Source organism: Equus przewalskii, chromosome 14, assembly GCF_037783145.1.
Source record: "Equus przewalskii isolate Varuska chromosome 14, EquPr2, whole genome shotgun sequence".
Taxonomy (NCBI): domain Eukaryota; kingdom Metazoa; phylum Chordata; class Mammalia; order Perissodactyla; family Equidae; genus Equus; species Equus przewalskii.
Window position 1 is genome coordinate 45,788,947 of NC_091844.1, and position 26,401 is coordinate 45,815,347.

At 37.4% G+C, this 26,401-nt stretch overlaps 1 protein-coding gene across 7 annotated transcripts in view; it reads right to left on the bottom strand.

Moving 5' to 3' along the window:
* Positions 1-561: 561 nt before the first annotated feature.
* Positions 562-26,401, bottom strand: part of ERLEC1 (endoplasmic reticulum lectin 1) — a 34,430-nt gene continuing 8,590 nt past the window's right edge. The window contains exons 7-16 of one of the 7 annotated variants that reach the window (XR_011526535.1): positions 24,230-24,453; positions 24,008-24,137; positions 19,079-19,240; positions 17,924-17,983; positions 15,094-15,218; positions 13,348-13,425; positions 12,945-13,020; positions 8,100-8,174; positions 5,284-5,379; positions 562-710 (exon numbers count right to left, since the gene is read on the bottom strand). Coding sequence is in view for 5 of the 7 variants with exons in the window: in XM_070573914.1 (XP_070430015.1) it covers positions 8,103-8,174; positions 12,945-13,020; positions 13,348-13,425; positions 15,094-15,218; positions 17,924-17,983; positions 19,079-19,240; positions 24,008-24,137; positions 24,230-24,453 (927 nt within the window). In the remaining 2 variants the exon portion in view is untranslated. Of the gene's footprint in view, positions 2,349-4,419; positions 5,380-7,245; positions 8,175-12,944; positions 13,021-13,347; positions 13,426-15,093; positions 15,219-17,923; positions 17,984-19,078; positions 19,241-24,007; positions 24,138-24,229; positions 24,454-26,401 lie in introns of those variants that run through there. The other 6 variants (XR_011526536.1, XM_070573914.1, XM_070573915.1 and 3 more) reach the window with 6 other exon arrangements.

Genomic DNA, 26,401 nt, shown 5'->3' on the forward strand with positions numbered 1-26,401 from the left:
AAAGTAAACTCTGAATCCAACTATTTCTCACCTCTTCATCCTTATCCCCTCTAGCCCATGCCCCCATCATCTTTCACCTGGAGTATTAAGCCAGCCTTATAACCCTTTACCCAGCTTCCAGTTTTTCTCTCCTATAGTCTCCTTCCTGTGTGACTGTGACTCTTTTAAGGTAAATCATATTTGTCATTCTCCTGCTTAAAGCCTCCCCACTTAGAACAAATCCTTGCTATGGCCTGTATGGCCCTAATGATCTGGCCCCGGTTTCCTCTCTGTCCTCATTTCCTTTCATTTGTACCCTGCCTCACATGCTTGGGACCTTCTGGCTATTTCTCATGTCTCAGTTTTGTTCCCATGTCAGGGAATTAATTCCCCCAGAAATACTCAGCCTGGAATGGTCTTCCCCAGTGGCCTTTCCTAGTCGCCATATTCAACATAGCTCTCCACTTTCTCATTATCTATCTCTGTGTTGTACTTTATTTTCTGCATGGCTCTTATCATTACCCAACATTATGCTACTGTATTAGTCTGCTCAGGCTGCCAGAACAAAGCACCACAGATTAGTTGGCTTAAACAACAGAAATTTATTTTCTTGCAATTCTGGAGGCTACAAGTCCAAGATCAAGATGCCATCAGGGTTGGTTTCCTGTGAGGCCTCTTTTCCTGGCCTGTAGAAGGCTGCCTTCTCATTTTGTCATCACAGGACCTCTTCTCTTTGCATTCATGGAGAGAGAGAGAGAGAGAGAGGGTGCTGTCTGGTTCTCTTCCTCTTCTTACAAGGATACCAATCCCATCCAATTAGGGGTCCACCCTTAGGACCTCATTTAACCTTAATTACCTCCTCAAGGACCTTATCTCCAAATACAGTCACATTGGGGGTTAGAGCTTCAAATACAAACTTGGAAGGGTGGACAAAATTTAGTCCATAACAATAACACATAGTTGTTTATGCTGTCTCCCCACTAGAATAAAGCTTTAATAGGGCAAAGACTTTGTCTGTTTTGTTCAGCACCATATCAGTCCTTGGCCCAATCGGCCTTTCAGTGCACAATTGTTGAATAAATGAATCGAATAATAAGTGATTGAACGGATGAAGCCTGGAAGTGATGTCAACCCAAATCTCTGTCTAGCTGGTTTACAATTTCCCCATGTTTATTTTTTGTATCGCTCTTTGTATTCCCAGGACCATTATCGGCAGGATTCTAATGAAAGGGAACATGGGTCTTGCTTTAGGAGGACCAAAGTCCTTGTGTCTGACTGTTTGCGCAGTTAGGGGACCAGCTCTGAGGGCATCTCTTCCCAAGGGACCACCCTGGCTGCTCAGGAGCTGCTAGACAAGCTGAATTCATTCTCATTGGAATTTCTTGGCTGATTATGCAGCCCAAGGACACTGGAGATGAAAGTAGACTCTTCAGCCACCACACAGGAGTTGGAGGAGGAAAGGGGTAACTGGTTCGTGGAGGGGGAGCAAGGAGGGTACCAATACTTTAAAGCATATGACAATTTGAATAAAGGTGCAGATTTAGTGAAATTTAGCTTTCCATAAGAGATAGTTAGTGGGCAATCTCTTTAGGTCCAATGCCTTTGAGATTAATTTACCAAAGTAAAAATATCACTTCATTGCTTATGGGCAAATTAGTGAATTTTCTCTCCTCTACCCGGTAAACAGATAATTCTGCTTTTTTATAAATACGCTTAGCTGGTGCCAAGATAAGTTCAGTTTATTTCTCTGAGTTCCAATTATATGCAGGTTGCCCTTTTGACACTTTCCTGAACCTTCAGCTGCCTGTAGCATGCTGATGAGTGGGAGAGCTTTCAATTGACTCCTAATGTGGCAATCTTGATTTTCATGCAAAGCCTGAAGTTTTGTAAAATGTAGCTTGTTCAGATGCCAGATAGGCCTTAAAAAGCAGAGCAATTCAGAGTGCTTTTTGCCTGTCTTCTGGGGCCAGGGCACTAGGCTAAGTTTCACGACCTGCAAATGCTTTGGATTCAACACATTTCATATCTGACTTTAGTGAAGGCTTATGAAAGCTTCTTCTTCATTTGTTTGGCTTTAACAACAAAGTATGTCAAAGAAATTGGGAGAACTGATGTTATTAATATTACTCTGAGGAAGGATGTGACTGGGGATGGTGTTTTTCACAGAGAACCATGGTAGACACGTTCTTTGAGTAGTTCAGAGTCCTCAGAACTGGAATGTTTTCAGTTCATGGAGCTGGAGACTGAAAATTCAATTCTTCTTTTGACCTTAGAGATCAGGGACTTTACTTCAATCACTGCCCACAAGTCGGGGAAATAGAACAGGAGGAGACACGGACACTGTATTCCTGTCAGGGAGGACAAGCAACCTGTGGAACCATGACAAAGCAGTGTCAGACAGTAATGAATTACTTAAATGATGTGCTGTGGAATCTGAGTGACAAGGAATACAGATGGAATGAATTGATAATTCTACTCCTTTTGCTTTCCCAACCATTGTAAAACTAAGGAAAATATTTTGCTTCTCAAAGCAACAAACACTGAAACATAAGGACTGGTAGGAAACCCATGGGAATTGGAGTTGGGGAAGATTTTATAAGGTGTGGGTAAGAGATGGTGAGGGTTCAATTCATTTATTCAGCAAGTATTTGCTTAACGTCAATTTCATGCAAGGTGTGAGGAGAAACAAAAATAAGGTATATTCTTTACCCCAATAAATAAAAAATGAAGGAATTATTTTTACCATTTTTTAAAAATGTTTATTCTTTACTTTTTTTTTAAGATTTTAATTTTTCCTTTTTCTCCCCAAAGCCCTCCAGTACAGTTGTATATTTGTAGTTGTGGGTCCTTCTAGTTGTGGCATGTGGGATGCCGCCTCAGTATGGCTTGATGAGTAGTGCCATGTCTGCGCCCAGGATCTGAACCGGCAAAACCCTGGGCTGCCATAGTGGAGTGCATGAACTTAACCACTTGGTCACGGGGCTGGCCCCTATTTTTGCCATTTAAATCATAAATACAATCTGGATCTTGATCAATTGCCACTGCATTTGCATTGTTTACCATCACAGAAGGATTATCGAAGAAGGGAGGGGGGTCTGGCCCTGTGGTCAAGTGGTTAAGTTCGTGTGCTTGCTTGGGTGGCCGGGGGTTGGTGGGTTCAGATCCTGGGTGTGGACATATGCACTGGATCAAGCCATGCTGTGGTGGCATCCCACATAGAAGAGTCAGAATGACCTACAACTAGGATACACAACCATGTACTGGGGCTTTGGGAAGAAAAGAAAAAAAGAGGAAGACTGGCAACCGATGTTAGTTCAGGGCAAAGGAGGGAGGGTTTGATGGCATTTAACCAAGCCAGAATTTCTAAGGTGACACTTTAATCTTACTAGTGAATTTTCATTTGCCAGATTTGTGGGTTACATTAGCTTAAGAAGAGTTTGTGGTGTTCCATGGTAAAAACATGGAAAAAAAAAGTGTCATACATTAGCAGGACAAAATCGATTATTTCCCTCATTTTACATGGCATTTTGCTGAGCCCTTTGGTGTATTCTTTCAGGTGGGAGAAGCTAAGAGAGAGTGGTTCATGGGCTGGAAGATGTTTCTCAAATAGAAAGCACTATAGCATATTATTTACAAACAGGGACTCTAGAATCTGAATGATTCAAATGCTGGTTCAGACACCTGTAGTTTAGTTCAACTCTTTGAGCCTCGTTTTCCTTATCTGTGAGTTTGAGATAGTAAACCTGTCTCACAGGGTTGTGATCATAGGGTATCTGAAATGTTTAGCATAGAGCTTAGTATTTAATAAATGTTCAATAAGTGGCAGCCTGTCATCTGAAATTCAAGGAATAGTGACTTACTTAAGATGGTTCACTACTGGCTTTTTGGGGGTGAAACACTTTCTTGGAGGTGGTGGATGAAAGCTTTTCCTACAAATGATTTCTTTCAACATGGCTTAAGAATATTAATATAATTAATTAATATATCAATTATAATATTAGAATATTAATATAATACAATTAATTAATATATTAAGTAAGTAGGGGAAAACTAATGCAGGGGAGAAACAACTTCCAATTTCCTCTACCATTAAGATTTTCTAATCTGTGGGATAATATTTGGAGCTCTGAAAGAATTCTTAAATGAGTTAGTTTTTGCTGCTATTAAAGACTACTGTTGACTAAGTTGCAACTATTATTTTATTGAGGACACAGATGTTAGAACCTAACAAATTTCACTATTTTGGCTATATTACTGAGTGGATTGAGAGTAGTGTAGATTCGACCTATTAGGTTTAAACTCTGAGTTGCTGGACTTTCAAGGGAGTTTGATTTTTAGTATTATGTTTACAAAATGAAAATTATACATGTTTCAGGAAAATCTATAGGAGGCTATTGTTTTTCCCTTAAATTCAAGTCAAAGCACAATTGAGTCTATTGATAAGTACTGGAAAGCAATTTAATCGGTTTGAAATACATAACGTGGTACATTATTAGAGTGAGATATTTGGCACTATTTTATAGTCTCACAAATGTCTTCATCAGTTGAGATGGTTACCATTTCCAGAAGTTCTGCTTGATTTACTTGCTTTTGGTGAACACTTTTTGTTTTAAATATAAAAAGTACTAAAATGCTTAATACAAATAAGTGTGGATGTAAAACACTACAAGCCCTATATTCCATTTGTTAATAATTCTGCCTTCCTTCCATTTTGTAAGTTTTGAGACTGTCAGGCCTGCCTTTATTTTCTCTAAGTGTTAAAGAGTGGAATTCAACTCGTCTTCAAACTGTAGTTTCTTCCGCCAGTGACGAAAACATGCTCATTCTAATCACTGTAAAAAAGCATTAGTATACTGTGTTATGTCTAATGGAGAAGCCTTGTAAGATACCAGGATGGCAGCGATTGGGGCCATAGGGTGGTGAAAGTAACCTGTTAACCTCTAACCTTAGTTCTGATTGGTTATATACCTAATAATGTGTGGTCTTGATGCTAATATTTAAAGTGACAATTCCATTTTCTGAAAGGTGATGGAGGCATTAATTTACTTTATCTACAATGCTGTAACATGGTAAAAATAAAGCATAACAATGGTATCCCCAACGACTCCTCTACACATGTAATGCCCACTCTTCCCTCCCCTCAGGATGTTTTGTTTTATCACACAAAATCTGATTTATGAATGATTGTGTATACCAGTGTCAATCCACCTATTAAATATTAGTGAAGCTTAATTCCTCTTTTGCAGATGAAAAATTAGTAGAATTTCTAACACTTTCTTCCCATAATCCACTGGATCACCTCACCTGCTTGTACAACCTATTTTGAGACTACTGGCATATGAAATAAAGCTTGTTCTTGGGTATGTAGTGGTCCATGGTATCTCTATCACTCCTGCTAAGCTGAAAAAAAGAAATGGATAAATGGATTTTCTTTTAAGCCATGTCATCAAGGCAACATATTTTGAAAACTTTTACCTCAACAGCTCATTATAATGTATAACATCCATATATATAAAAGATAGTTCTATTTCTAATCATCCAACACTAGGAATTTTAAAATCAGATTCTACTATAGCTGATACTTTTTAATTTAAAACTCTGATTGCAGATCCTATTTATTGAAAATTTAAATCTTGATTTTTATTTTCCTTTTTAGCTTAAGCCCTTTTATGTTAGATCTTTGGTGCTTCTGGTTCAATAATTGGCCTGATTACATACAGGAAGTTTCAGCATTGTCAGAAATCAGGTCAGGCCTTTGTACATCAGACTGACTGAAAAGGATAGTTCACCAGGGACTGTACACAAAGCTTACTATTCAGTTGAACTGGGACAATTTATTGTCGTTTGTTGCCAAAGTCTCTTTAATCAAGGATCTAAGGCTACAAATAGAGCTGGGCTATAGGCTCCATCTAGTGGTGTCTCAAAGAAAAGCAGGTAAAACTAAAAAAAAAAAAAAAAAAAAAAGTCTCCCTGTCATAATCTGCTTGTAAAGATGAGCTACAAGTTATTTCCCTCAAACCCTAATCAGGAGGGTTACTATGTGTGCAACTGTTAACAGTGAAGTTCCTAAGTCAGTGATTCTCAATCATTGGAGAATTTATTTAAAATAAAGAGAATCACTCAGGAAGCATATTTAAAATGCAGATACAGGCTCTGCCTGCAAGAATCTGATTGAGTAGGTCTGGGATAGCAGCCCCCTTAATAGACTCCACTTTGAGAAAGACAGGCAGGGGAAGGGCTCAGCTCCAATGTGCCTAACGTACTTCGAGACTTATTGAGCATGAGGCATATTGGAGCTGAGCCCTTTCTCCTGCCTGTTAGGAATTCAGTCTACTTAATAGAAGAACGGCTGGCTGTAGAGGCAGCAAACAATTTAGAGATCAAACGAGACTTCACAGACTACTGATAGGGGACCCGAGAGTTAGAAGGAATACGGAACTACCTGGCCTTTCCCTCCCTTCACGTTGAAACTGTTAGCCAAGACACAAGCTGACTTCTTTTTTCAAAACTTTTATTTTGAAATAATTATGACTTCCATTTTTAAGAATCTGTGGTAAACTACTCCAATACAGAGTCTTAGAATTTTCCTTTCATAAGAAAAAGGATTTGGCCTAAATATTCTCAAAGTGTCTTTTGCCACTACCCTTTCACAATTCTAACTCCCTCCCCCGCCAACCTATAATCTAAATGTGAGGGTAATTTCGTTTGTCTTAATTCATTGATATAATAAATATGATTCTATAATTTATTAAAGAAACATTTTAAAGGCTTTGGTCTCTGATCTATTATGTTAATAGGAGACAGAGGCAGCATTAGGAAATTAACTAACACTTATTGGGAACCTGGTGTCAAGTACTGGAGCTAAACTTTTTATATACAGTAAAATTAATGCACTGATGCAACCACCTTATGAAGTAAGCAGACTCTCCACAAAAGAGGAAGTGAGGCTCCAAAACCTTAACTGATCTGTCCAGGATCACACAACGAGTAAATCTGGACCCAGGTTTGAATTCAAAGTGCATGTTCTTTGTGTATGTGCTGCTTCCTACTAAAATGTACAAATAGCCCTCCAACAGTCAATTGCATTAATCTTTTCTCACACTAAAATATCTTTGGCCAGAGCTACTGAAAAGGAGGAAAAGTAAAGTATTTTACAGCCACTTTTCTGTCCTTATTTAGATATGTCCCGTTCAAAATACAACAAGATAATGTTGTGTGCAACAGGGTAATGGAGAAAATAAAGGAACTGAATAATCTGCCATTGACTACATGACAACACTGCTTGTGGACATTTTATTCACTTTAAAATAAATATTATGCTGTATAACTGTCCAGAACTAAAATCTGTAGTATACAGTAGGCAAGTACCAAGGATAACCAGCATTGTGTGTTTTGTTAGAGTAAACCATTCTAAGTCAAAAGAGAGGAATCACTGACTGTCTACACCAGGTACATACTTTGGGGTAAACACACTCAGATCAAGGAGAAAGAGACAGATAAAGGTTCTGAGAGAGAAGCAATCTATTACAAATTAGAGTTTCTAGAGATTAACAGAGGTGAAGGAAACGTACATGTGAGGCTCTAGTACGTGCCCAGTTTCTAGTTTAATACCTGGTAGAGAGCAGCTGCTAAATAAAAATTTGTTCAAAGGATTTCAGGCACTAGAATTTACATATTTTACATGGTCTCCCATTTAAGCAACTTCCTATCAATTTCTTTCTTTATTATCTTTACTTCATTAACTAGTTATATATACTATAATTTACATAATAAATCTATTATTTATAAACTTTCAGTGGGTACAACGATTATGACATTTCATTAGGCTCTGAACTCTAAATTGCTTGGATGAGATTTATTTTGGAATCACGTTATCCAAGCAAAGAAAACACAATCAGTTCACAAGACTCAACAAAAATGAAAAAAGTGAGACAAATGTCTGCCTTAGAAGTTTATCAATAACCTCTTATATACACATATATATTCACAAAGTGGTTGAGAGTCCTTTTATATGATCCTTTAGATGAGGTCCAATGGCCGAGAACTCTATAATGAGACACATGGTCAGACAGAAATCATCATGACTTTCAATGATCTTTTCTTTCCCCAAACTTTATTACCCTTTAGTTGGGGAGAGAAAGAAGTCCATTTTCATCTGCTGTATCTAAGATTTTACAGATCACTGGAGATTCAACCTAAAGAACAATAACAATAAAACCATTAAAAGTTGCTAAGCTGAATACTTTATTCAATATTATTCTGCTGAATGAGTACATGTATATAAATTTATTAAATGTATGCAAGTCCTTGTTTTGGATAAGCCATCCAATGTTATTTCTATACACTGAGCTTTTTAGGCCCTTGAGAGGCTTCTTAGGAAGATGACAGCACAGGAGGATCCTGAGCTTGCTTCCTCCCACAGGCACAACAAACCTACAACTACCTGTGGAACAATCACCTCAGAGACATCTGGAAACGAGATGAAAAGGGACACAACAAGCGACAACAGAGAGAGGGGAGAAGCAGCAACGATACAGTCCTGCTGAGGGAAAAAACCAGACCCTAGCCATAGTACTTTGTGGTCGGGAGCAATCTCAAAGGTGCAGAGCTTTTCCCAGAGGAGCGGGAGATTTGAGCTCCATATTTGGCACCCAGCCCTTAGATCCAGCACAAAAGAGATGAGACCCCAAAACATCTGGCTTTGAAAACCAATGGGGAATATGCCCAGGAAAACTAGAGAACTTCAGGGAAAGGAAAACCTGCTCCTAAATGGCCCATGCACAGACTTACCTGATCCAGAAACCAGAACAAAAACACCAGACAGAAAAGTGCATAGTCCATTTGTAAAAGAGGCTCACTAAGCTTGGAGCACATTCTGGAGAGGCAGGTGGCTTGCCTCCACCCCTGACCCAGGAACTGAGACATTGGTGGCAGCCATTTTTGTGATCTAGTTCAGCTTTGCTGACATAGATGCTGGCAGGCACCATTTGGAATCCTCTCTCTTGCCTGCTAGCGCAGGGACCAGCCCTGCCCACCAGCACATCTCAGACAGGTACACGCCCCTGGGCCACACAGCCAGCTCATGCTGGGGGCCTGCCCTTCCCACTAGCACACCTGAGGAAATTGTGTACTGCCTGGCTGTACAGCCAGCCTGTGCCTGAGGTCTGCCCTGCCCAAGAGCGAGCTAGCAATAGCCATACTGCTGGGATGCAAACCCAGCTGCACTGGGGGCCAGCCCAGCCTACCAGTGTGCCCACAACAACAGTGGCCTCACCACAACAGAAGAGCACATGCAGTTCATACAGGGGACACCCTGGAGCATTTGGCACAGGTGATGAGAGGGGAGCATGCTGCTGGGGTCCATAAGACATCTCCTACATAAGACCACATTTCCAAGATTGGGAGACATAGGTGATCTACCTAACACATAGAAATAAACAGAGAAGGAGGTAAAATGAGGAGACAAAGGAATATGTTCCAAATAAAAGAACAGGACAAATCCTCAGAAAAAGAACTAAACGAAACAGAGATAAACAATCTACCTGCTAACCTAATGGTCATGAAGATCCTCCCTGAACTCAGGAGAATAGATGAACACAGTGAGAACTTTAACAAAGAATTAGAAAATACAAAAAAGAACCAATCAGAGCTGAAAAATACAATAATTGAAAGGAAAAATTCACTATAGGGAATCAATAGCAGAGTAGATGATATAGAAGAATGGATCAGCGATCTGGATGACAGAGTAGAGGAAAACATCCAAGCCTAACAGAAAAAAGAAAAAAGAACTAAAAATAATGAGGACAGTTTAAGGGATCCTTCAGACAACATCAAGCATACTAACATTTGCATTATAGAGGTCCCAGAAGAAGAAGAGAGAAAAAGGAGCAGAGAACTTACTTGAAGAAATAATAGCTGAAAACTTCCCTAATCTGAGGAAAGAAACAGATATCCAGGTACAGGAAACACAGAGAGTTCCACAAAACATGAACCCAAAGAGGCCTATACCAAGAAACATTATAATTAAGATGTCAATAATAAAAGATAAAGAGAGAATCATACAAATTGAGCTTTTTAAAAAATAATTTCTAGTCATTCACATAAAATACCAGATAGGCAGAGAAAATATTTTTATCTCTAAATAAGAAAGATGAGAGAAAAAGGAATAAAGGACAAGTATAATGGAGGAATATATAGCTAGGTATTATACAACGAAAAAACTAGAGGATTATGGCAAAATAATCAGTTGTAGAATTCAAGAAAAAGGCATAGAAATATGTAGCCCAAAGATGGGCCAGGTGTGGAAGTTATCAGATGTTAAGATAAATAGAATAAATATAATGGAGGAAATAGTGGAAAAGGTAGACAACATGTGTGAACAGATGGGTAATTTTAGCAGAGAAAAGGAAACCATAAAAAAGGAACTAAATGGAAACGTTAGAAATGAAAAATATATCAGAGATAAATTCATTCAATGAGCTGCACAGAACACAGCAGAGGAAAGAATCAATGAACTTGAAGACAATTCAACAGAAATGACTCAAATTGAAATAAAGAAAAAAATGTGAGAATAAAAGAAAGAGTATCTAACATTTGGGGACAACTTCAAACTAATATGTCTAATTCTGGAGTCCCAGAATTAGAGAGAGAAAGAGTGGGGCAGAAGAAATCTTGGAGGAGACGATGGCCAAAATTTTTTCAAAATTGATGAATTAGATCAACCCATGAATCCTAGAAGCTCAGTGAACTCCAACCAGGATAAATACAAAGAAAAACCCTCCTTAAGCATTACATAATCAAAGGTAGAACCAAAAAGTTTCTAGAAGGAAATACAGGATAATATCTTCATGACTGTAGGGCAGGAGAATTTCTCAGACAGAACAAAGGAAAGCTTTAGCTATAAAAGGGAAAAAACTGATAAAATGAATTTCATCAAACTTTTGCTTCTCAAAAGACACTAAGAAAATTAACAGGCAAGTCACAGACTAGGGGAAAAACATGTAATATAAATACAAAGAACTCATATTCAGAATATACTTGAACTCCTAGAATAAATAAGATGAAAATAACAACAATAAAAATAGGTAAAAGACTGACAAAGACTCTTTCCTCAACCAAACCATAGTCAGGCTCCCCTGAGCAGTCTTTTCGACTAGGTTTTCATCTTGGACCCTGTTTTGGGCCTGCTGAGTCCAGGTGTAGCAAGAATCCTGACAAGTCAGTTTAGAGAGAATCCCTCACTCTCAATATCTAATCACCCTCAGTATCTAATCACTCTCCATATCTGATCAAATTCCTCATCTCTCTCTTTTGATATCTAATCATCCTGACCTGCCTTCAGCCAGAATCCCCCACCCTCCATGTCTCCTCTTAGTAATTTTCCATTCATTCACCACCCTTACACCCCCTATTCTACTTGTTGGCTATACATCCCCAGCTGTCTTTGCTGCGTTTGGAGTTGAGCTAGATCTCTCTCCCCTATTGTGATAGTCTTGACATGTATTGCAATAGTCCTGAATAAAGTCTTCCTTATGGTTTTAATAAGTGTCATAATAATCTTTTCTTCAAAAAGACTTGGCTAGAACCAGCCCTGATGGCTTAGTGGTTAAGGTTTGGCACGCTCCACTTTGGCGGCCCGGGGTTGGTTCCTGGGCGCAGAACCACACTACTGATGAGTCACTACCCATGCTGTGGCAGCAGCTCACATAGAAGAACCAGAGGGACTTCTAACTAGTTGGGGCTTTGGGGAGGAAAAAAGGAAAAAGAGGAAGATTGGCAACAGATGTTAGCTCAGGGTGAATCTTTCCCAGCAAAAACCAAAAAACAAAAAACACCAGGCTAGACATTTCACAAAAGAAGATACATGAATAATTACATGAAAAGGTGTTCAAAACCATTTTTTGATATGGGAAATACAAATTAAAACTGCTAAAATAGGGGCTGGCCCAGCGGTGCAGCGGTTAAGTTCACACGTTTCGCTTCAGCACCCTGGAATTTGCCAGTTCGGATCCCGGGTGTGAACATGGCACCGCTTGGCAAGCCATGCTGTGGTGGGCATCCTACATATAAAGTGGAGGAAGATGGGCACGGATGTTAGCTCAGGGCCAGTCTTCCTCAGTGAAAAGAGGAGGATTGGCAGCAGTTAGTTCAGGGCTAATCTTCCTCAAAAAAAACCTGGTAAAATAAAAAGGACTGATAATACGAAATGTTAGTGAGGATGTGGAGCAACTGGACTCTCACACATCGCTGGGAGGAGTGTAAAATGGTACAACTACTTGTTTTGTAAAAGTTAAACATATAACTATGTTGATCTATGATTCAGCAATTCCACCTCTAGGCACTTAATCAATATGACCACAAAAAGACTCATAAAAAAAAAACGTTCACAGCAGCCTTGCTCATGTAATCAAAAATGAGAAACTACCCAAATGTCCATCTACAGATGAATGAGCAAATGTGGTATACTTATACAAAAGAATACTATTTAGTAAGAAAAAAAGAACGAAGTACTGATACATGCAACAATAAGGGTAAGTCTGAAAAACACGCTGAGTCAAAGAGGCCAGGTATAGAACATTATATACTATATGATTCCATTCATATGGTATTAAAAAAAGGTCAAAACTGATTTAAGGTGTCAGAAATCAGAAAGGGGTATCTTTAGGGGTTGAGGGGTATTGGCAGGAAAGGAGTATAAACAATTTTTCTGCCATGATAGATACCTTGTTTTGGGTAATAGTTACATGGGTACATAAAATTGTCAAAACTCATCCAACTCAACACTTAAAGTCTTTGCATTTATTTTACATAAATTATACCTCAATAAGAAAAGATGTCAGTTTTTACAGAGGTAGTAGGGGGCTATGTTAAAAACTCTGGAGACTTACTGAAGGTCTTTTCTAGACAATGCTAAAAATGAAAACATGGCCCCAAACTGCATTCCTGAGTATTATTTTTTTACTTACCCCAAGGATATACTGACAGGAGTGAGGCTCTAGCATATATACAGTAACAGCATGAGGAGAATCTGATTCTTTACACCTACAACAGAGAGACTTTAAGGCACTGTCCAAACCATACAAAATCACTTTTGTTTTCCTCTTAAACCATAAAAATCCCATGTAAATGGCCCTGTATAATGTAATATGATTTAATAAATTATCAAAATAATGTAACTTAATAATTATTATACATAACATTATAAATATTAAAATTATAATAATTTTAAATATTTTAGAATAAAATAATTTTATAACAACCCATAAATTATTACAAGTAAATTTAATTATTCATATTTTATATTCACTTACACTTTTTTCATAGGAAGCAGATTAAAGAGAAAGGCATAAGCACAATGGTCTAACTTACTTTAGTTTTACAGTCACCTGTCTTGGTTTGTCAGTTATATCACAAATATCTCCATTCCCATAAAAATGTGACACCATCCTGAATCAGAGAAACACACAAGCTTTATTAAACTAAAACCTCACTAATTCAGAGTAAGTGTAATGGATAGGGTGAGAAGATAGTTTGAGGAATCAGTTTTGCATTAGTTAAAAAAAATCTGGGGGCTGGCCTGGTGGCATAGTGCCTAAGTTTGCACACTCTGTTTCGGTGGCCCGGGGTTCATGGATTTGGATCCTTGGTGTGGACCTACACACCACTCACCAAACTATGCTGTGGCAGTGTCCCACATACAAAAATAGAGGAAGACTGGCAACAGATGTTAGCTCAGGCCCAGTCTTCCTCACCAAGAAAAAAAAAAATCTGACTATAAAATATTCTTTAAAAATACCTATTTTTAGGGAAATGTCACAGAGAAAGTCTTTCAGATTCTATAAAGAGAACATAAAGTTGAGTTACGTAGTAGTGGTTTAATAAATAAGAATGATCTTCAACTTCCATATTATTTATTTGTATACAAATAGTTAAGGTTAAATTGCTGTTAAAAAAGGTGTTCTTTTAAAGTTAACCATTTCCCCAGGCCTGTATACTGTTCACTTTGTGGAACAGTTTTTCCTTCTTCCCATCCCCCATGCAGCTCCACCCATTAAAATACTGTAATGCAGATGTAGAATGGTAAAGCCTAGGCTAAGCTGTAAATTCCAAATGAGCAGGATCCAAAGAAAAGCTCTAGCTTTGCTGGCCTCATGCTCTTGTGCTTCAGTATTTCTTGCGCATGATACCATGAACTATTTTCACATGAAACATATACAAACGTAAGAAAAATCCATCTGTTTAGTATATGCTAATACTTAAATGCCCATCTCTTAATTTTGCTAATTTTCATTTTGGTCAGCCCAAGAAGTCAGCACATTCTGAAAACAAAGTCTCTCAATACCATCTGTGCTAGGAAGGACAAAGTTAACACCTGAGAAGGAAAAATAATGAATCATTTAAAATTCACTAAAAAACTACAAGAAAAGCTAAAGCTTAGTTATTTTTGGGAAACAAGAGATTAATTTACCTCTGCTATAACAAGATACACCTATAAAGCCCACAAAAGATGTGAGGTTGTTTTTCAAAAAGCCAATGTTTAACTATTTTCAACCATTACCTCACAAAGGTTAAGTAACAAAGGGAAATGCTAGAGTATATTTAAATAGAATTAAGTAACTTAAAGAGGTAAAGATCACACATGAATGAGGCAATGCTTTATAACAGTCTCAGACCTAATACCTGGAAGTGAGCCATTGTTACTAACACCGCCACCACTCTCATTACCAGACCACCACCACTATTAAAGGCAGCAGCCAAAGTTTATGGCACGCTATTCCCAGGCTCTATGCTTTGCATGAATTACCTCATTTAAATGTCACAATAATCCTACAAGGCAAATACTACTAGACAAGAAAAATAAGGCTTAAGATTATGTAATATGCCCGAGGTAGTAAGTGAAGAGCTAGCATTTGAATACAGGCTGTGTGACTTCAGACTATGCTCTTAACTATTACACTATGTTGTTTCCCCATGAAAAGAAAACTAACTTAAAAGATGTCCCTGAAAAAAACTGACCAGAGGTTTACTTAAGTGTTTAAATTTTATCTTTTTCAATATTCTGAGTTTTAAATATTCTACTAATCAGATCCAAAGAGGAATAACGTTAATCTTTACCTGACTGTCTGGGTACCATCGTCTTGAAGGTGATAAGCTCTAGCAGTATTCTTCTTAGCCCATTCAATATGCTCTTCTTGGTTCCATGTCCCCACAACCACAGAGGTTTTCCCACTATCCTTGTCCTAATATATGAAAAAATATTTGTGATAAGGCATGCTTGACATCATCAAGTAGATATTTAAGCTACAGTCCTTATCTTCATCTGGAGACTGGATATCTATGTTTAGATGTAATCATGTTAGTCAAACTCGATGAGTAGAAATTTGAGCTCATTATGGTCTTTACTCCTTGTTTCCCTGAATAATGAAACTACTTTCTAGTCAGGCCGGCTCTAGATGTAGTTATTTCTGACTCCTCTATTTCCTTCCTCTCCTATATCTATCTCCTATATCCCTGGAGATGTTCTCGGCTTCAGACTCTTCCTCTACATTTCCACTGCCAACATCTCACCCTCCAACTGAGTTTCATCTCGCACACCTAAATAATACAATCACATACTACTGTGATTCTTAATGAAATCTTTGGCCTCTATCTCTTACACTGCAGCCACACACTGAGCCCGTCTTCATCCTACTTCTACTCTTTCAAATGCAAACCTTCAAGTTATACTAGTCTTCACAATACTCATTTGACACCATGTGTGTTTCTGTATCAAGACTGTCTGTTCAGAAACCCCCTTCCCATTCTGATTTTATTATTTTTTTTAAACACCAACTATATACTCTCTTATATGTGGACTTCCTTCCTTCTTCCTTTCCTCCCCCTCCCTTCCTTTCTGTCTTCCATTCCTTCTTTATATTTTATGCCAGGCACCATACTGGGCACTAATATACATCTGATTAGTAGAACTAAAAAGCCTTACAGTGGAAACAAGTCAGGCATGGCCACTGCCCCAGTGGAGCTTTCTGCCTAGCAGAAGAGACAGCCATTAACATGCTTTTCGCAACTAGACTGTAAGTTTGTTCCTACACAGACAGGGATTAGTGCCGCAGAGTGAAGTGTTTAAGAGGCTGGATATGGAGCAAGACTGCCTGGGGTTGAATTCTAGCTTCACCATTTACTACCTATGTGATTTTAGGCAAGTTACTAAATCTTTGCTTCTGTTTTTTCATCTTGGAATACCAATACTCATCTCTTAGGGTTATTATGAACATTAAATGAGTTAATATGTGTAAAGTACTGAAAACAGTGCCTCGTATTCACTGAGCACTATATTTGTTAGCTACTATTATTTTTATATTTCCCACAGTTTCTAGCAGAGTCCCTCAAAAAGTTCTACATTATATGACTTTGGCCAAAATAAGTTTGATAAAACATAGTGTTGGCAAATGTCTGGGAAAACAGCCATTTGTTAACGGAAACGTAAAGGGGTCCAACCCTTGGAAGGCAACTGTTCAGTATGCACATACTTTGACCTAGCAAGTACATTGCTAGGAATGTGCCCTATGAATATATGCAAAAGTTCATCAACAGAACTATTTAAAAATGCTTACTAAGATATTATTACAGCAAAAACTGGAAACAAAGGTCCATCAGCAGAGGTCTGGCTAAATAGATTGTGGGTACAGACAAAATCCTCTGTACCTGCTGAAAAGAATGAGATCAGTTTTTGCTGACATGGAAAGATCTTCAAGATACTAAGTGAAAAGAACAGTGCAGAGCAGTGCATTGAGTAGATTCCTCCTGTATAAATAAAAAGGTGATACCAATATTTACATACATATATTTTTTTCTTGTGGAGGGTTAACTAAGAAAATGTTAACAGCAGTAATGTTTGGGAAAGGGGATAATGGTGAAAGAGAATTTTACTTTTCATTTTAAATTTGTGGTATACATTCCTTTAATTAAAAAAAAAGCCATTGGGTATTATCTGGGCTGTAGTTAGATGATACTTTACCTTTTTTCTGTATTAATACATGTTATTAAAATAAAAACATCTACACAGCAGCGAGAATAAATGGAAAGAATAGTGAAATAGAACTTCTTGGGTTTAAGTGAAAAGAAAAATGTCCCAGTTTACTGACGCCTCCTAAATGTGGAATGATTCACACGTGGAAGGTTAGCTGATGATCTTTCCTGGTATGATGCAGCCTGGAATGTAACATGGGCTCAAAACATCTCAAGAGGGCAAATACAGTGTTTCCTAATTACTAGTTATTATTTCTTTTGGGGAATAAAGAGTGTTTTAAAACAGCCAGGTCACTATTTATTAATTAATGTTTGTCTTCAATGTCTAGTTTACCCTACCAAAGTTTAACTACGATAAATAAAACTACTGGGGCTTGAACTTCAGAATTTAAGCAGCTTGGTTCAAGTGTGGGAGAATATGCCATCTGAATATGAATATTATAATATGAAATTATAAATAAAAGGAAGAATAAAAAGTCAATGTGTGTAATCTTAAAACTTATTTTAAAGCTAGATGATATGGTACCTCCTTTAGCTGAAAAACTTGCTGTATTTACCCTATTTTACTAACTCTAGTAATAATGTACTATCTTACCATTCACTTTCTTAATTTAAAGACGAATTATAACAATGACTTCTCAGTCAAAGCTAAAGAAGTTAGTTACAATACCTTATTATTCCTTCAGGCTCATGGTAATACAAGAATGTCAGCAGTTAATAAACAATGTTACTTTAAGATGACTGACTTAGTTAACACCAAGTTTTCCATTTTCCAAAATTTAGACACACTTTGATGAGTATTTCTATATTAAAATTATCTCATAATTAAAAGTAACACAAACTCTCTCTTTTTTTCCACAAAAGATTTTTAAAACTTTAATCCATCTAGTGGTGAAATGATATAAATGCTGTTCTATACCTCATGGTATTGATGTACGTGTTTGCCATAGCAGAATTCATATTTCCACCAACCAACACCCTGCAGGAAAGGAAACAGATCAAGTTATGTACAGAGAAAGGGGGATGGGGGCCTGTCTCAGTATTGCCAAATGACAGCGATGGAAATATACATAATTAAAAAATTAGGGGCTGGCCCAGTGGCATAGTGGTTAAGTTTGCATGTTCTGCTTTGGTGGCCCAGGATTCGTGGGTTCAGATCCAGGCACGGACCTATACACTGCTCATCAAGCCGTGCTGTGGCAGTGTCCCACATACAAAAAACAAAGGAAGACTGGCACAGATGCTAGCTCGGTGACAATCTTTCTCAAGCGAAAAGAGGAAGATTGGCAACAGATGTTAGCTCAGGGACAATTTTCCTCACCAAAACCAAAACCAAAAAAACTGTAATAGCAATAATATAGTTGAAAATTAAAATTAAAAATTACTGAGAAATATGGGGCCGGCCCTGTGGCTGAGTGGTTAAGTTCATGTGCTCTGCTTTGGTGGCCCAGGGTTTCGCTGGTTCGGATTCTGGATGCGGACATGGCACCCCTTGTCAGGCCACATTGACGAGGCATCCCACATGCCGCAACTAGAAGGACCCACAACTAAAATATACAACTATGTACTGGGGGGATTTGGGGAGAATAAAGTAGGAAAAAAATTACTGAGAAATAAAAAAGTAAATACAGAGAATAACTATTGTATTGCCTTGGTAAAATGAAATGAAATGAAAATGCCACTTTTAAGGATATTTCCCACTGGAGGTATCAGAGACAAAATTTTACCTTTGTAGATGTTAACTCAAGTTTTAAATGTGACTGCTGCCTAACCAAAATGCAGGCATAAAATCACTGATGCCTATTCCAGCAATCAACCAGAATCATATATGACTTAGTTATATATATTTTCTGTCAAGTAAAGGTCAAGTTTTAGTTTGTGAGTAAAGAGAACATAATCACTATGGATTAGAGTAACAACCACAGAGAGAATGTCCATTGGGAGGCTTCCAGAATCCTGCCATTTCTCTGTAGACAAAAACCTTTTTCAGTGCTGCCAATTAATGCTCCTGGACTAAATATCACACAAGTGAAAGCTGTAAGATAAATATTTAAACAGAAGGTTCATTTCTCACCCCGTGAAAGCAGTAAGAACCACTCAGGAACTCTTTTATGAGTTGGTCATCTGTCAATTTGGATATGTGGGTCGTTCCAACTGTGAGCATCGGCTGAGAACCAACAGCAATGGGTTTGTGGATTGCTGGAAATCTCTCTTCTTTAGTTGACTGCAAATCTTCCTAAAATTAAACATACATATGTTGAAGAGCCTCTATGCCACAGAATTTTTTTCATTTATGACTTAAATTATTATTTTTAAACAGTAAAAAATTTGGAAAATAAAAGCTGTCCATTCATTTTTAATGTGTTTTAAGAAAATGAATTTGCAACACTTAATAGACAAAGCTCTAGACAAATGTGAGTTCCATCTACCAGTTAGAGGTATGGTGGCCATTCTTGACATACAGGGATAATTTCCATTTCATATTACTTTGTCTCACTATTCTTATTAAGTACTTTGCTACTTGTTAGATCTTGAGTCTCTACAGTTAGTTTTGGAAAATTTGGTTACTAAGCATAAAGGAAGGATAACAAGCGCAATAAAGAGGACCTGAGTGGGAGTGAATATGAATATTAGTTATAATAATTCAAATGTAGCAGGACCTGGTGTTGTCCTGGAGGAAGCTGCAATTTAGTAAAGGAAGACGCTAATTAATAATGGTGGAGGGAACAGCAGATGCACAGAGGTAGGGGTGATTCAAACAGACTTTGACAAAGAAGTGAAACATGAAGACTTCACAAAGAGAAAACCCTTGATTAATTCTTGAAACATGAATAATAACTGGTGATTTATGTGACTTTCTGTATATGTGCTTTATGTCTTTGTATGTGCATATTTGTGTAAATCTGAGGAAGAAGCAAGAGCAAAGATGTGGGGTATGGTATGATATTTAAAACTAAAGAGATAAGCAGGTACTATATGGTGGAAAAGTATATAATACTAAGAAAGTTTGGACATTATCTTACAGACTTTAGGCAAAGATATGGCGTGATCAGATTTTTAAGTAATTACTTTAGCAGGGGCAGGGAAGAAGGAACAGTAAGAACAAATCTGGAGGTGGGGAGCCAAGTTAGGAGCTGCAGTCACCCAGGCCACAGATGAAGAGAATCTAAAGTAAGGGGGTGACAGAGGTAGGGTGGAGAGAAGAGGATAGTTATGCAAGAGGTTAATGAGTTAGAACCTGGTAATTAACTGGGTATTGACAGTGAGTGGAGAGGAAATGAATATAGACTAGAAGTGAAGAAGCGAGTGTACCACTTATAATTGAATGAAATAATTTAAAAAATTAAATAGTAAACGAGTTTCCGGTAAATGTATAGTGGACACGGTGTCTACTTTTTCATCTACTGTAGCTGCCATTGACCAATTGTGGTTCTTTTCTTCTATTTCAGCTAGTAAGAGTCATTGGATGGTTATGCTAGAAACCAATGACCTTCCTCTCTCTCCTCCAATAGTAAGGAAGAACAAAGATTGCCAAGATGGCTTCTTATTTTTTGAAAGGACCTTGAATTTTATGTATAACTCTTTCTACATTCAGAGTCTACTATGCTCCTGGCACTATTTTAAGTGATGAATATTAAAAATGAAGCAGACATGGGGCTGGCCCCGTGGCCGAGTGGTTAAGTTCGCGCGCTCCGCTGCAGGCAGCCCAGTGTTTCGTTGGTTCGAATCCTGGGCGCGGACATGGCACTGCTCATCAGACCACGCTGAGGCAGCGTCCCACATGCCACAACTAGAAGAACACACAACAAAGAATATACAACTATGTACCGGGGGGCTTTGGGGAGAAAAAGGAAATAATAAAATCTTTAAAAAAAAAAAAAAAAAAATGAAGCAGACATAGTCAATGCTCCTACAGAGCTAAGGTATAATAGACTAAAGAAATTACTTATAATACATGAGATGTATAGTGAGGTTAGTGAAGAAAAACAATAATACTGCCCAGTGAAACTTGCAGCTGAGATAAGAACAAGACATAAAAAGAACAGAAGTATGACCATCCTTGTGGACAGAATATTTACTTTCATTTTTAAGGTAAATTGTTTCAATAAAAGCAAGATGATAGTAGTTTTTGTAGTAGAGTTTGGAAATTCATAAAATGGACTCCTAATAGTGCTTAATAGTGCAGTAATCTCCATATTAATGTAATATAATAACACGGGCAGAACACCAAACCAAAATTCTGGTTGCCAGATTTGTATTTTTGTTTAAAAGAGAAAAAAATTCTTTATAGTAAAGCTTGATCCACTCTTAAAAGGCAAACTATATGCTAATTATCAATTTTTAAAAGAACAGTTATGTGTAATAAACTAGATTTATAAAAACCTCTGAAAAAAAGATGATCAGTTTTAAGTAACTACTCATGCTACAGTATTATCTAAGATTTTCATATACAACATGTACTCTAAAGATCCTAAGTATTTTAAAAGCATTATCATCTGTAGCTTTTTAAAGAAAATCTTTCTCAACTGGCAGATGAAACACATTAATTAAAGAAAAGTAAACTGGCACTTCTTCCTTGAAGAGTAATTAAAGTTGGGATTTGTGAAGCATTTTGATGGAGCTGACTTTTAAGTACTGTACTATCTAAGGGGAAGACCAGAAGAGAACTCCATCTCCAATCTTTTAATACAGCATTTCAAATCAAATGCAGATGAATGTTAAGAAAATTTTCCCTCCTATCAGAATGGTGGTGTTCACTACATCCACAAAGAGCCCAGCAATACCTTCGCAATAAGTACTCAAGAGGAAGGGGATAAACAGGCCATGCAGTTAATTAAACCAAACTAACCATGTTAGTTAATTTAAACCATTGATAAGTATATACAGCACAGCAGGTAACATGCAAGGAGCTGGAAACCCCAAAGTAATGAAAGCATAGTTTATTCTCCCTCCATTTTAATGTAAGAACCATAGGAAAAACAACCAATTTTAGCCATACAAGTGCTATAATGGAGGACTGAATAAAATACAAGATCACAGAAGAGGAAACACTAACCTCTCTTCTTGGGGTAATCCATTAGAAGTCCTGGCTCATTTGCAAAGAAAATGACAATGGAAGCTCATATTCAAGCCTAAGTAGAAGTTTATCAGGTATACTGGAGGAAGGGGAGAAGGCAACAGAAGAGGGAAAACAGTATATCCAAAGGCAAGGAGGTTGGAAAGAACGTGGTACTTTTAGGAAACTCTGAGTTGTTCAAAATAGCTGGGATAAAAGGAATGGTTATGCGAGATAAGGCTGAAGTCAGACCACAAGGGGGCCTGTATTCTCCTTTGATAAAGTCATTGTATGAGCAAGGATTTTATCCTGAAGTATAGATTATGTTAACCACCAAAGGATTAAATACATAATCAACTTTTCATTTCAGAAAGAGTATTTTATCAGTTGTATGGGAAGGATTAGAAAGGGGATGTGTGAGGAGACTAGTTTCCGGTCCTAGGAATGATGAAGTCTTGAACTAATGACAGGACAGATCTGAAAAGCAATTAGAAGATAACACTGATAGCATTTGGTGAACGATTAGAGTTAGAGATGAATCAAGAGGGAGGTAGGAAAACTGACTTAGGTTTCTGACTTGGACAATTGGGTAGAGCGCAGTGCTTTAAACACAATGAGAAAGACAAGAAAAGGGTCGGTGTGAAAGAAAAAACAAACGATGAGCTTGAGATTATTGAAAATGTATACCGTTATGTTCAATAGGCAGATGAAGAGGGAAGGTAGTAGCATATCAAAAGGGAGAAGCAGCACAGAGAAGTAGTTAAGAGGACAGGCTCTAGAATCAGAGTATTTCGATTCCATTCTCCAAGTGATCACTTGTCGCTTCCCCTCTGTGAACCTCAGTTCCCTAAATCTGTCAACGACGATAATAACAGAAGCTGGCTCAGAGGTATAGTGGTTAAGTTCACGTGTTCTGCTTGGGTGGCCTGGGGTTCACTGGTTTGGATCCTGGGTGTGGACCTACACACACATCATCAAGCTATTCTGTGGTGGCATCCTACATACAAAATAGAGGAAGATTGGTATGGATGTTATTAGCTCAGCGACAATCTTCCTCAAGCAAAAAAGAGGAAGACTGACAACAGATGTTAGCTCAGGGCCAATCTTCCTCACCAAAAAAAAAAAGGGAATATAATAATAGTACATCTTGTAGGTTGTTGTGAGGATTAGATAATAGCTGTTAAGACTCAATATATGTTAATTATTGTGACTGAGGTTTGACTTCAGGAGATAGATCAGTGCTGAAGATGTATATTTCGAACTCATGGGCATTTAAATGGCAGTTGATAGAATGGGCATGGATGAGCTCACTTAAGGAGACTATGCACAATAAGAACAGAAGGCAGCTATGGATAGGGGAACTTCAACATTTTAAGGGGCAAGAAGGAGAGGAAGAACTAGTACATAAGAGAAAAAAACCAGAGAGAACCAGAGAGAATATCCTGAAGTAAAAGGTGGCAAAAAAGGTCAAGCTCCAAATGTTCAGGGTTCATGCTCCTAAGATCAAGTTATGCAAATGTCCTGCAAATTTAGAACCAAGACTGCTGCTGCCCTTAGTAAGAACAGTTTTAGAAGAATGATGGTTTGGTGACAAATAGCAATGAGTTGAAGAATAAATAAAGCATTAGGAGATGGGGTGTAGTCTAATTTTTCAAGAGGCCTAGCTGGGAAGTCCAGTCAACTAGCTGAAAATTAAACTACAATAAAGAGGATGTCAAACTTTAAAATATTATGAAATTATGAGTGTAAGAGAATGCTAAAACAGTTTCTGAGAAGAGCTAGAGTAAGGAAAATAATTAAAATTACTGAAAAGCATTGGAATTTAAAATTTTGAGTCAGGAAAATAAATTACTATTACTATACTACAGAAATCATTAAAATATTGGTATTTGCTTTGAAATTTGGAAAAGGAAGCACTGAGAAAATACCATTAGATAATTCTCATACCTCTTTATTTCTCCTAAAAGGCACCCTTAGTATTTCTTCCTGCTGTTCCAGCTGTCTCAGGGTGAGGGGTTTAAATGGTGATCCTGGCAGTGACTGGCAAAATATGTCATTCACAGGAGATGCTCTGAATCTATTCAGTAAGAACAAAGCATTAAAACTAAGCATATGACACTTTAAAGCATGTATGCATTTCATGTTTAAAATAATAAATCCACATCCTACCTATATTTAGGATGATTGCACAAGAGTGGTGTCAAAATGACAACTTCATATTCACAAGTTGTAACTTCAGCTACTGAAAGAATTTCATGCTTAGATTCAGGATGACAAATGTACATCACAGTACTTGATCTGGGCCGGTTCTGTTTCAAACTACAAGGTGTACCATTTCCCATTCCCACAGGATAGTAGGGTGTCATCTGACCTTCGATATTTTTAGTGGGAATCTTAAAAAAAGAGTATAAGACAGACTTTTCATTAGAAATGGAGGCGGGCGTGAGGATGGGAGAAGCACTTATTCTGAAAGGAAGAAAACTACATTTTATTTACAAACTGAAAGGTAACATTTCCATATTTTCTGTAAGTTCTCCCTCTAATAGTCTTTTGATTCATAAATTCTTATTTGAGCAAAGACATATTTTCAGAGCTAGTTTAACGCAGCAAAAAAGAAAATTTTTATTTGGCGCTAAAATTAAGATGTTAAGTAAATGTACCTTTATAAAAAAGGTTATAGTATCACAATTATATGATTTATTTTCATCAGTTCTAAAGAAAGTGACTACGATAGAACACGGGAACTTACTATACTGGGCTGGTCAGAGCTTTCTTCACTGAACTCACAGTGAATGGCTGTGCTATAGTTTAGGTTCTAGAGGTCTGAAGTTTGATTTATCAAAAAGTGGGACTACATGGGAAAACACTATCTTCCAAGACAGGAATCTAAATACTGTACTGGTTCATCAATCTGCTTACTCTTCTTCCCTGTTATTAATATTAACAAACATATTTTTCAGAATGTAAACTGTATAAATCTATTCAAGGCCAGCAAAAGACAAATGAAATTTTCACGGAACAAAGGAGATCACTTCAGAAGACAAGGATTATTAAGGAGCTAGCTCCCATAGTTTTATCTACATAAACACAAGAAAAATCTACTGTAAAGGATTCAAAAAGGTCCTCTTAATAACATCTTTAAGCAAGCTCTTTGGAGGCAGGGAGCTCATCTTGTATCCCTTTGGTACCCTGTCAGTGCCATGTCGAAAATGGGCAATAAATAAACGTTTCCAGGAAAAGTATTTTACGATTTTTCCTCTGCTATTTTCATGCTAGTTTCTGGAATTAGAAAAATCCTGGTTCACAGTATTTGGCTTATAAATTGGGGCTCAATAAATATTAGTTTTCTTCCCTTATACTTTTCTTCCTCTTCCTAGATCATTTCACACTTTGAATTCCATCTTGCTAAATATTTTATTTCAAAAGTAGTGTGTAAAATTGAAATCTTTTAAAATAGCAATGCTATGTGTGTCTATGCTCAGCTTATCAATTCCCCCCAAAGTCACCCTTGTAAATTCCAGGAATCCAGGGCCAGCTCTGGTGGCCTACTGGTTAAGTTTGGTGCGTTCCACTTCAGCAGCCTGGATTTGGTTCCCAGCTAGGGACCTACACCACTCGTCTGTCAGTGGCCATGCTGTGGTGACTGCTCACATACAAAAAAGAGGAAGATTGGCAGCAGATGTTAGCTCATGGTGAATCTTCCTCAGCAAAAAAAAAAAAAAAAAAAAAGGAATACCTTTAAGTAATTTTTAAGGCCTTTTGCCATTTCATTTTACTTCCAATAAAAGTATCACTTTGATATGAAACCAGTTATAAACTATCCTCTATCAATAAGTTGCTTAAACTCTATGGAAATTCTTAGCATTCAGAAAGCATTCCCTGAACTACCTGGGCACTTAAAAATTAGGATTTGGCATCATAAGGAATCATTCTTTTTAAACAATCCTAGTTTTCAGTCATCAATTATGCATTCACAGTCAATAAACATTTATGAAGTGCTACATTATGTCTGGCACTCTGCTTTGCACTGCTGAGTAAAGAGATAAAAAGACAGTCCCTGCTTTTAAGATGCTTGCAGTCTGGTAGCTTATTATTTGCATGTATAGTTTATCTGTTGTACCCACAGGAGATAGGAACCAAACAACAGAAAAAATGCAAAACTCTTCTTATAATTGTTTCTAAAGTTAAATAGAGGGAATGACTGCTAAGCATGCAAGTGACATAATGCTATCATAGAAACTTTCCCAGACATCTTTGGTAGACTCATTTATTTTTGTATGATCTTAAAAGTAAGTAAAAGGATCATAGCATAACTTTTCTCAGAAAAACCTAACATTGTAA